The following is a 12,568-nucleotide window of genomic DNA, read 5'->3' as shown; positions in this document are numbered from 1 at the left end:
GTTTTGGGATGGTACTGGGGGGCGATGTGGGGGCTTATTAAAAAATCACCAACATCATCATCATCAAAAAAAAAAAAAAAAAAAAAGAAAAGAAAAAAAAATCATCACCACCCCTCAGCCTTTAAACGGGACTGATGGCAAGAAACTCCTGAGCATCCTAACCTGCAGGAGGGAGGGAAAGGGGGAAGGAAGGAAGAAAGGAAGGAGGAAAGGAGGGAGGGAGAGAGGGAGAGAGGGAAGGAGAGAAGGAGGGAAGGAGGGAGGGAGAGAGGGAGGGAGGCGTTGTGCCCCGCCCCGGCCCCGCGGAGCTGCGCGGAGAGGCGCGGAGCAGGGGATGCTCAGGATGTCCTTCAAGGTGAGCCGGGGGGGGGGGGTGTACACAAGGGATAGGAGCATTTAGCCCTCCCGTTTCCTTTTTTTTTTCTTTTTTTTCTTCCTTTTTTTTTTTTTTTTTTTTAAAGCTTTCCCTGCCGGCAGCCGGCGAAACGTTTCACCACCTTCTTAGAATTAGAGCTTCATTTATTTATTAATTTATTTATATTTTTAGAAGAAAAAAAAAAAAAACTGTGGGAGGGGCGGTTTGGAGGGGGGGAGAAAGAAATAGAAGCGCCCTTCCCGGGCTGTGGGGTGCCCCAGGGGTGCTTTGGAGGCAGGCTGTGGAGCTGCAGCTGGGGTCCCCCTAAGGACGGATGCTCGGCGGTTCATAAATCACGGCCCTCCGCTGGCTTTAGGGTCTGTGCTCTGCAGGTTTTGGTGCAGCCGGGAGCCTCCCCTCGACTTTTCCGGTCCTCTCTGCTGGCGCTGGTTGTGTAATAGTTAGGAAGCAGCTTTTATCCCTGCTCCCAGGCTCAGGCTGTGGTGGCCACTGAAGCTCGGCTGGTTCGTTCCCTTTTCTGTGATTCCTGTCACTGTGCTTCTGTCATCCAATCCCACCCCAGAACAGTCACAGTCAAAACATCACCTAAAATAAGTTTTTTTTTAAATCAGAGGACAGGATTAATAAGATCAATTGGCAAAGAGGGAAGCAAGCAGCAATTTGCTGATGATAACAGATTATATCTAGGCTAGATGTACATCTCCTCAGTTTATGGACTTCCTGGATGCTGTGCTTGCTCTTCACTTATTGATCACCAGCTCCATGCCAGTCCTCTGCCACATTGCTCGTGTTGCATTGCTTTATATGAAGGGTTGTTCACTGTCCTTCCCTCTCCCTCAGTCAATGCATCTACCCCAGCAGTGCCGGTGCTGCACTTGCACAGTGTTATTTTGATGTCAGGACTACTCAGCACTGCAGGTGGTTCCCACCTGCAGCCAAAGCTCTGATTTGTCAGGGAGCAGGGCACCTGAGTGGTGAAATCTCAGCACTCATCCCATTTTTTGTCCTTCCTTGGCCCCATACCTCTTTAGTCTCTCCTGTCACTCCACTCTTTCTCCGTGAGTTGCTCCCACCTTTGTTTCTCATCAGCACCCACCTTAATTTGCTCATGGTCTTTCTCCTCTTTTTTTTTTTTTTTTTTTTTTTTTTTCTTTTTGTCAGCAACTAAGGTGCCAGCCCCATGTTCTTGCCACCTTCTCCCTTTTTGCCATCTGTGTGTGTTTTTTTTTGTTTTTGTTGTTTTAACCTTGTCCTTCAGATCTTTGTTTCTGCTCTGTCCCTACCTGCTCCCTTTTTGTGCCATTTCTCACTTTTTGTCCCCTCCTGCCCAAACTACCTCAGTGCCTGCTCTCTCTCCCCCCCAGCAAACTGCAGGCCTCTGCTTTCTCTCTCTTTTCTGTGTCTTTTTCCTTGGCATTTTCCCTTTCTCTCAGAAGGCTGTGTACTTACTTTGAACTCCAACCACCCTCCATTTGCTACTGCCTATTCATATTTTCCATCTTATTATCCTTCTTACCCACAAGCTAGCATTTCTTGTTCACTCTCATTGTCTGTACACGTGAACATCCTCTCTTCTTCTACCACATTCTCTGTGCTTTTGCCTACCTTAACTTACGCCTGTATCTTCAATTACCTGTCTCTTTACTCAAGGTCTTCTGTGTAAGACGTATTACTATCTAATGAGGACCTCTGTCTTTCCTCCTGAGTCCCACTAATATATTCTGTTATATCATGCTTGATTCTGATTTCAGTTTTAAAACTTTTCTCTTGACTTCTCCTTTGCATCAGGACTGGTTTGGAAATTGAATAAGAAAAGGAAATGTTCTTGTATTTTGACAGTACAAGGAACCACCTGTCAACTCTGGACTAGTGTTCTCCTTCTCCCTTTTCTTTCTCTCTTTCTTTTCTTTCATCTTCGATATCACTGTTTAATAGCTAGACTCATCCCCCTCAGCTGTTACCCTACTATGACCTGCCTCTTCTTTGCAAACAACAAGTGAAAGGTAGGGCAGGGAGCGGGAGCTGGTGGTCACAGCATTTGGATAATACTTTTCTCCTCAACCTTACTTAGATGACATACAGTTACTTTCCCACATTTTACTGCATTCCTGTATAGAAATGGTCTTGATAAATTTATAAGATATATTTTCCTCTAAGCCATTTTTCAATAAGCATTTTTGCTTGATGTCAACACAGCATCAATAAAAGGCAAGCATTTCACCTCTGAGCTCTCCAAAAAGCATAAAAACAATTGAAATGAGTAACACAGCCAAATTTTGCAGTAATGTTTTAGAGACCTTGATGAAATAAAGGAAATTGTATCCTGAAAATTGTTGGTGCTGGAGCAGATGACATAATGAAATATTAGCTAATGCTTTGGTGAAAAATGGCATCACTTTTTCCAAACGTTTATTATGTTCTGTTCCCTGACTGTCAATGCCGAGAATCATTTGTTTATTTTAAGAAGTTTTTAGGAGCAGACTAGCTTTATAATAAGAATTGCATCAAACCTTTATCCAAATAATCTCCTGAAATGCAACATTGCCTCTCCCTAAGAAGTATCTGATAAGACAGGACTGAATTCATAACTAAGCAACAGCAGTCAAGGAGTATGTCGTATCTTTTGGTTTAAAACCAGTTCATTGCTAAAACATATTCAGTTAATCAGATTAATAATTCCAAGCTAATATATCATATTGTGTCTCCTAGTGATGTCAGTTTTGTTAGTATCACCTGAAAATGAAGAGCACACAGATATAAATCCTTGGTTTGAAGGTAGAAGACAAATTGCTACACAAATTGCTTCTTCTTGAGGTTGTCCCTGTAGTGTCCAGATTGCTTGAATGGTTTTGCAAGTTCTATTCATCTTGGCATATAAAACAGCTCAGATTTGTGTTTGCTTTTTCTGTCTAATCAATACATAGCTGATAGACTGAACATGCATTGTACACAACTGTTATGTAAGGAGTCCCCAACACTGTGGGGTCATGAGGGGAATTACAAGTACTGATAGTGATTTCAAATTGGGTTAGAAACACCACTGGGAAAAATCTAATTTCGTGTCCTTGATGCATTTGAGAATTCTTCCTTGAATCTGATCCAAAGTGTGAGGACGTCTTTGCTGGAGAACTACTGTCGGAATTACAGAATATCATGATAATAAAGACAATATCCCTAACTATGATCTCTACAAATAAATATCTGCCTATTAAACTAGAGCAAAAAGGACAACATGGACCATTGTGTGTTTAGGTCACCTGCCTGCTATTACATACAATTTGAGTGGTTGCAAGGGTAAAGGTGGAATAACCGTGCTTCCTCACTAGTCACCAGCAAAGAGGGTATAAAGTGCTAGCTCTGTTTTAAACCACATGATCAGCAGATTCACCAGAGGTAAAGCAGTTTGTCAGCTGTAAAAGGAAAAACAAAATTAAGCCTATTGTGTTTCTTGCAATTTTCTTTTTCAGTCTCCTGCCCCTGTATGTGCTGGTACAAGAAATATTACTCACAATTTATGGGAACATTCCTAGAATTTATTGAATGGCTGAAACTTCTCTTCTCTCAAGCAGTTGCCAATTTTATGACCTGCTAACACCTATGAATATTAAAAATGCAACCAATTAAAAATTCTCAGTGTGATGGATATGGAATAAATTCACAGAGAAGTAATCTTGTGCCTGCTGGTTTCTGGGAGGTTTATTATACGCATGTCACTGAAGGAAGCAATTTCGACTCTGATCTATGGATATATTTTAAGTGTCAGCCATAAAACTATTTAATTGTAGTTCTCTATCACATTACACTTGTGCACTGACATTTAGACATGGGAAAGTATGCATCAAATATTCTGAAGCAGAACGATTGACTTTTATATCCATTCTGCACTCTCTTTGGGTTATTTGAAGGCAGGATTCACTGGAGAGTAAGGTCCCTGAGTTATTGGCGCTGTTTTGGTCTGAGATAGCATCACTGATGTGATGCTTTACTGAACTGTTCATGATATTCAGCCTTATTCAAAACCAGATAGGAGCCTGCTGTATGGAATATATTCTATTGCCACCATAGCTTTGTTTCACCTCAGCACTTCTGCTGCCACATTGCTTACCCATCAGCTTTTATTTTTACTTTTTTTTTTTTTTTTCTGTCCCCCTATTCTGAGGCAGTGATATTTTGCTCCTACAGAGAAGTTGCTTTATGCCATTGTTTGTAGGACTGAGAAAGCTACCAATGTGAGTAGTAGTGGTCTGTGAAGTCTAGATTTCAGAGTTTCTCATTTTTGCCTTACCTATTGCCTTGTTTATATAGTAAATGAATTCATAAAGCTGTAGATGATAGGATTTTAGCCTTCTTTTTCTAGTATCACCCAGAAAATAACTCATGCACCAACAGCTACAGGGTGTTAATTCCAGGAAGGGGACAAACCAAATAATATTGGAGATTTGTGAGTGCTGCTTTTCATGTATCAGGGCTTTGTATGGAAAAGACAGAAGTGGCAGAGAGCTAGCCTGAAATGCAGGAGGATGTCCTGCAGCAGGACATGGCAGCAGGATGAATCAGCCTCTGTAACTGGGCTCAGCCCCACCACAGGAGCAGACCATGCAGGTACCACATAGAACATTGTTTTTTGTGATGTTTCCCTGGGGATCTGGAACAGCATCGTCAGCTCTTAATATAAAGCAAGCTTAAAGTCATGCTGCTATGGACACGGGGAAGACCTGAAACAGCATGAGGTAGCACAGGGAGACTGGTCCCTGTAATTGCAAAAATAAATCAGATTAGCTTCCCTAAAGTGAACAATGTCTGGCTTGAATGCAGAATTTGCACGTGTGTATTTGTCCAATACATCTTCCAAAGTTTCTTCTTTTTTCTTTCTTTTTTTTTCTTTTTTTTTTCTTTTTTTCTTTTTTTTTTTTTCTTTTTTTTTTTTTCACCAGAAAGAAACACCGCTCGCCAATGCTGCATTTTGGGCTGCAAGAAAAGGAAACCTGGCTCTCCTCCAGCTGCTGCTGAACAGCGGGCGAGTAGATGTGGACTGCAAAGACAGTGTATGCACACGATGCACGTATTCCCTTAGCGCTGATTTTACATCGCTTTCCAAAGCCCACTGCAGAGGGTGCAGCAGGGACCTGACTGGAGACGTCTGAGAGTCTCATGACACCTGAACATGATTTAAAACCTTCCCTTGTCAGGAAGCAAGTTTGAAACTCAAGATAAAATAGCATGATGATTTATATCAGTGGCAAGGGGTTAGGAATTTGCCAGCACTCAAAAATGTGTCTTACATAGTTATTTGTGGCGCTGACATTAAAAACACAGATCCTAGCACCTCGGGCTTCTCTCTGCAAGGAAATGTCATTGTGGTAGTAGATCACAGTGAAGAATCAACTCAGCCAAGCCCAGTAGCAATGATTCTGTCAGCTAACATGGCTCCTCATAATTAGTTTTTTTAAAAATAACCCTGGACCACAGTTTCTACTTAGGCAATGTAAAAGTTTGTATTTGATGTGCAGCCATTCCTGCTGTGAGGGGCACTGCGGTGTGCTACATGCAACCTGTGGTGCTGGCCTCCTAACTTCCAGCTCTCCCCACCCCAGCATCTCCTGCACTGGCACCAACACGAAGGCACAGCAAGATTTCCAGGCAAAAAGGAGCCCAAATAAGTGACCAACAAATTCCAAGCGATTTTTTATTTTTATTTTTACTGTAGTTGTAGTCTCAAACTAGTTTTGAGGTTAAGAATAGGTTGAAAACGCATATAAGGTGTATGTCTTGCTATTCTGCCTGTAACATATGTACCCTTACTGGAATGTACAAAGCTACTGCAAAGAGCCAGGGAAAACTGAGGTTGAGAAGTTCCCAGATTTCCTTTGGTTGGTGTTGGGACTGACTTACAGGCAGTTGTGCCTGTGTCGTATGGGATTAATGCCACTTCTAGCAATTAATGTGCTTCTCTCAATATGAATGCCTTCAAAGTGCAAGAGATTTCCTAAACCCATTGTCTTTACCCTATTTTTTCATCTTCATTTCATCTTTGACCTGTAGGCAAGTACTCGCCATGCAGTAAGTCTGGAGTTGATCTGTCATTCAGACAGAGAGGAAAAGATGCATAGATGGGGGCATGAAGTAAAAAGGATAGAGATAGATGAAAAGAAAGAAGGTCCACTACTGCTCATTTTTTCTCAAAATAAGACAAAGCTTGATCAAGAATTTTTATAATGCGCTTTAAAATATCCTGATATTAATTCTGTTAGGTATACACATTTTCTAGACTAAAATATTTTCATATAATTAAGGCTGCATGCTCCGTTTTTTGCAAATTCACACATTTCTTCTTTAGACTGAATTGGTATGTGTGAATGTTTTAGAAAGATTAATTTTGTCCTCATGTATGTGGGCTTTGCATGTTGCCACACATATAACCTAAGTCTTGGTTCAGCGGACCAGTGGCCCTACTGGGGTACTGAGGGAACCTGAACAAGTAGTTCTGTTATGGAAAGCTCCCTGATACGACGTGAGGAGTCACAGACAGAGCTTGTTCTAATCATTCAGCTAGGGAATTAGTATTCAGAACACTGGGACCTTACTCCTGGCTATGACTCAAAATGAAGTGACTCAGATAAGTCACTTTCCTCCTGTGTCCAAGGTTATTCTTCTGGAAAGGATGCCGATATCTTTGAGATTCTCTGATAAAAAGCTATGCATAAACCAAAAATATTGTTGATGTTTTTGTTACACTTTTTTCAGGACAGTAATGCAAAATCACTGCATACATAGTTGTTGAATGGTCAGGCTTAGCTTTGCAGGCAAGTCTGTAACGTATTTGCTTTAATACCTGCTAATCACTCATCCTCAAAGTATTCATGATAGCAAGTTTTAAATTGTCTTAGAATCTGTTCAGGGGAAGATTGATCCCCCATTCAGGAAAAGGAAAAGAAAAAGAGCAAACGTTCTGTGGTCAACAAGCATAAACACTCTTCATCTTTTCAGAAGAGGTGTTGTCTTTTGCAGACAGCCTGATTCAATGCTGAAGGTGTCTGTTGAAGGAACTGATCTGTTTCTCTTTATTCCCAGCTTGGCACAACAGCTCTGATGGTCGCATCTTACCATGGCCACATAGACTGCGTACGGGAATTGGTGTTGCAAGGAGCAGATATCAACCTGCAGAGAGAGGTAGGAGAAGTTCTGCATTCAGACAGGGATTGATGAAGTGACTGTTGGTTTATTGGAAATAATAAGAGTGTTGCCTGTTGCTTTTTGCCAACTGCTTATTTGTGTTTTGCTGTGCGTGTACGAACAGGGTTCTCCTAGGGACATCAAGGAGTCAGATGTCTGAAACTTGTAATACAAAATCAGATGCCAGAGGTACCTTTATAAATAATTCATCAAACATTTCCAGCACACAGGGGTTGGTGTGGGGTGCTTATATCTGAGGTGTAACCCTCAGGTTACTCCACTTAAGCATCTGCCATTTTATTTATTGGCATGGTAATTTACAGCTTTCTGGATGGGATAAATGTGATGTGATAAGGAGAAGTCCTTTACTTTTGACTTGCAGAATTTGGTCATTAACATAGAGTGGATGTTGTTTTGACTCAGTATACCCAAGAGTTTCTGCCTTTCAGTCCAAGACAACTCATCTCAAAAAATCACACAACTTAATCACTCTTTCCTGCAAGTGTACTTTGCATTCAAGGCGTCTCTCACACCATGACTTGCTTGATTGCAGGAAGGAAAATGTCAGCACCTAGCTCTGTAAAAGTGCCATCCCCTCATACTCTGCTCAAGTAGTGGTAAGGAGTATCTAAAGCCATTCTGGTCTGTGTGCTGGTTATAATTGCTCTGCAACGGAGTGGGACTGGCCCCAAAAGAACAGCAGTTTGATGAGGACATGTAGTGACATGGGATGATGGCAGGAAGAGCAGGACAGCAGTATTTTCATCACTTTAATAACCCAAGCAAATGTTTCTTATTTTCCTTGGTTACCTGGAACTAGAGCACAAATCTCATGCTGATGTCTTCAAGTCACTGAGTCAGTGAATGTCATGCCTGATGATATAAGTGTCTTTGCACTAACTGGCCTAAACTTGCATTAACCATGAATGTCAGTATCTTTCAGAGGGGTTCTGTCCCAACAAAGCATGTATTTGAACATGTAGCTTCCCTTAGACAAACATTGCTTGAAAAGCAGCAACAAAAGGAAAAGTTGAGAAGAGTTTTATGGACCTTTTCTTGAGTTTCACTCTGGACACATTGGTTCAGCAAGACAATAAAAAGAGAAACACAGGAACACTCCAAAATCACTCTGCTGCAGAGAGGGAGCAAAATTAAAGAAATTTAAGCCCTAGCAACAAAGGATACTAATCTGAAAGTAAATCTATCTACTCAAAGTAGTGCTCTTGAACCTTGAAATTGCTGGGAACCTCAGGGAAAGGGAACACCCAGAGGTTTGTCTGTGAGAGGGGCTCTAAAATGGTCTTGAGGGGCCATGTGCTGTTGCAAGCTTTATACAACTAATACAGTTATATGTTATACGACTGATATAAAATAAGGGCTTTCATTTCTTCAGTGAGGTTAATAGAAAATAGGAGCTGCATGACTGGCAAGAGTTGCTTGAAGGCTGCTTGGATGAATGGGAAGCTACAGAATGGGAAGACTGAAGAGAAGTAAATGAATCCTAAGAGGTCTATATTAGAAATTGTGCAGAAGCCACTAGTGAAGCTTGATTTCTATTCCAATGTTTGATGCAGGCCACATTTCTCAGAGCGATGAGAAGAAAACTGACCTCTTAGCTAAGACACCTTGTGTCCTCTTTAGCCCTCAAAATCATCATGTATTTTCAGTTGATATTGAAATGATTGTGCTTAGTAAGCTTGAATTTGAAATGAAATGTATACTTTGATCAAGCATGTTATGTGTTTGGGTTTTATTTAATCATTTTTTCCCCTACAGTCAGGTGCAACTGCTCTGTTCTTTGCTGCACAGCAAGGCCACAACGACGTGGTGAAGTTTCTCTTTGAATTTGGTGCCTCCACTGAGTTTAAGAATAAGGTATGATGCTTTGTCTGTCTTTATATGCTGATACATTCTGCCAGTCAGGACTGTTGTTTCCTCTTCACATGAAACATGAGGTGGCAGCAGGAATATGGCAAAATGATTTCCTCACTTCAATGTTTTCTGAATAATATGAGTACTACAACATATGATGAAAACATTAACTTGGCACTAGCTTTACTACCTGGACTTAATGGCCTGATTTGGCCAAAGATCAGTCCATTGATAGTGAAATCAGACTTTCCTCTTAAGCCATTCTCCAATACAAGAACAAAGGGTCTCTTTGTACACCTCAGGTACAATCCCATTTTATGCATATACGTACTCCACTTGCACAGGCTGGAATTTGATCCATGTTGGGGAGTGTCTGCATACCACCTTAGGAGACAGAAGAATATAATGGCTTCAGTTTGAAGAAGAAAAATAGTTCTTTATCCAACAGTAACCAATTTTTCAAGATGTTGTAGTCAGTGATTTGAATAGGTCCCTCATCCCATACTTGCTGTTCAAAATCCCTGAAAACACAGGCTTTAAATACTACATGAATTGATGGAGCATCACTGGGACTCAACTCTTTACACTCTAGGGACTATGGCAGTTATTACCAATTAAAAATCCCAGGTTTCTGTGGTCACAGAGTTCATGCATGCCCATACAGTAGAATGTGTATCGATTCTGGTACCTCGGGGAGCTATGCTTGTGGTAAGCAGTGCTCTGACCACAGCAGAAGCCTCCATCAGTAAATTTAAAAACATGAATGAAAATGTGGCTGTTTAACCTCAACATGGAGTGCAGCTGTGGAACTTAGCACCATAGGGAGGTTGCAATGTTAAATACAACAGCTGGATGTTAGGCTGGATTCTGGATAATCTCATGTGAAACAGAGTTATTGTGAGAAGCTGCACGTTAAAATAGAGTTGCCTATGAGTCTTTTATTTTAGGATGAGGGTAGCAAGCTTCAGAAAAATATTCTCTCACATTCATCTGTATACAATTGGGTGTGTGAAATTACACCATTTTTTGAGTCATCTGACCTATAGACAGGCCACAAAAGCATGCGGAAGGAGCAAATGTGTCCCAGCCATAATAAGAGCCTGGACTACTCTCTTGGGCTGAACATGAAATTGGGCAGTGCTTTTTCAGAGGGCAGTGAATGCAGGAAACTGTTGGTAAGGAGGGAAGACAGAGACTGAGTACCTTGTTCTGTCTGGAGGGACAATTACATTTTCACCAAGCCTCTGAGCAGCCTGTGGTCTAGGTGTTTGTGAAGAGGTCAACACTAGGCCCAGAAGGTGAAAAGCAGGCTTGAAATTGTCTCATCCTTCATGACAATATCTGATCATTTTTGAATTACGCAAAATAAATTAAGGAGTCACTAGGGCAGATAAAAAGGTGTAAAGATACAAATGAAAAGAAAATCTCTCTGCATTCAGCCCCTCCTGATATCTTCCACCTTTGGACAAATACAGGCTTGGGCTTTACTGGATGTATCTCCCATTGGCCTTCTGATTTGTTTTGGTACTGGTTCAATTTTCTGATTTAATAATGTGATTTCCATAGCTTGAAATTATTAAATCAACTCTTCTTTCTGTTAAAGGGCAGCTAAGATAACAGGCTTTTCCATCCCTTCCCCCAAACCCCAGGAACAAAGTAGCTGACAAAATATGCCTTTTCAGGTCAGAGATAAGGCATTTTCTGATTAAGGCACTCAGCTGGGAGCAGCACAGGAAAAGATGAGGCTGATCCTGTCTGTTTTTAAAGGGCATTGCAAAACTCATCGATTTACAATGAACTTTCTATTATACATGAAGATGTTTAATTTAAATATGAAAACAGTTTTAATGAAACCTAGGAAACAGACACTTTTAAGCAAGGCAATGCAAAGTCCCGTGTCTTCTTTGTAATTTACTCCTCTGTAAATTTTAATTACTGCATTTGTCACTCATATGCAAGAGTGCTGGAGAATGATCTTAATAAAACAATTCTTGGTATGCCTTGTATCGTCTGAGTTGATATTCACTATGACAGGCTAAGCAAACATCCCTAGAAGTATGTATCAGAAAATAAAATGTTTTCTTTTCTTTACCTGAGACACGTTATAAGCTTGCATCTGGGTTCTTGTAAGGATTTCCATGAAGGCGTGCTTTCTGAGCAATACTGCAGGCTGAATGGTATGTTGGAGGCTATTTTTCAGTGGGTAGTAATTGCAGAAGATCAATTCCCCTCCCTTGTAACATATTTCAGAGAAAGTAAGAAAAACATGTAATTCTAAGGTGCTTGCAGGCAGTGATGACAGAGGTGAAGGAAGGGACAGGCAAATAGAGAGGTGTACACCAGAGAGTGTGGTCTCATCGGGTGCTGCTGTTCCCAGTGCTTACGTGGGAGATTGGCAGCTACTGTACATGCTGCTGACAGGGAGGAAAGAATATATGGATAAGAAAAAAGGGTTTCAAAGGAAGGTAGCTTTTACAGAGGTAGCTGAGAGGACTGGCTCCTGTATGAGTTTCCAGTGTGCTGGAAGGGTTTGCAGTAAAGGATTAGTGGAAGCTAAGCTGTGTCATGAAAACAGGATATGAGCAGGAAATAAACCCAAGCCTGAGTGCCTTCTCTCAGCTCCATTGCCCGTTTCCCTCCCGCTACAGAGCGGTTATTGCCCTACAAGTGTCTCCGTGGTTCCTCACATGTCCCTGCCTGGCTCAGAGTTTCCGAGAGGTTTGCCAGTACCGAAGGTGCTGCTTCAGCATTTTCAGATGAAGCCAAAAAAAAAAAAAGGAATCACATGTCTGAAGACTGTCATTTATTTATTTCTTGTTTTCATCCTTCTGTCTACCTTATAGTCTGTAAAACAGTGCGATCTTCAGCTAGAGCTTGCTGGAGAAAAGGCTCTCGTGCTGGCAAAAAGGGAAGAAAGTGAAAGCAAGATGTAAGTTTGAGAGGAGTTGGGGGGCTGATTTTTTTTTCTCCTCCTAAAAAAATGTGGACCTTTGCAGTGTTTTGTCCAACAGTGCCAATTCCTTGATTTAACTGAGTGGTGTCTTGCTGTAAGGTGTTTTCTACGGAAAGGATTCCTGTCCCCGAGTTCTTTATCCTAAAGCAAGACCAATCCCTATTTATCATAGCGGTACCCCCATTCAGAGCATG

At 41.3% G+C, this 12,568-nt stretch overlaps 1 protein-coding gene across 2 annotated transcripts in view; it reads left to right on the top strand.

The window, feature by feature from the left end:
* Positions 1–250: 250 nt before the first annotated feature.
* ANKRD29 (ankyrin repeat domain 29) overlaps positions 251–12,568 on the top strand; it is a 29,558-nt gene continuing 17,240 nt past the window's right edge. The window contains exons 1-4 of one of the 2 annotated variants that reach the window (XM_027451937.3): positions 251–355; positions 5,311–5,421; positions 7,448–7,546; positions 9,326–9,424. In XM_027451937.3, the coding sequence (XP_027307738.2) occupies positions 335–355; positions 5,311–5,421; positions 7,448–7,546; positions 9,326–9,424 (330 nt within the window). In that variant the 5' untranslated portion in view covers positions 251–334. Of the gene's footprint in view, positions 356–4,957; positions 4,979–5,310; positions 5,422–7,447; positions 7,547–9,325; positions 9,425–12,568 lie in introns of those variants that run through there. The other variant, XM_038175176.2, reaches the window with a different exon arrangement.

The sequence above is a fragment of the Anas platyrhynchos genome, chromosome 2 (assembly GCF_047663525.1).
Source record: "Anas platyrhynchos isolate ZD024472 breed Pekin duck chromosome 2, IASCAAS_PekinDuck_T2T, whole genome shotgun sequence".
NCBI lineage: Eukaryota > Metazoa > Chordata > Aves > Anseriformes > Anatidae > Anas > Anas platyrhynchos.
Note: the sequence above shows the minus strand (reverse complement) of the source record. Positions and strands in the feature narration are given on the sequence as shown.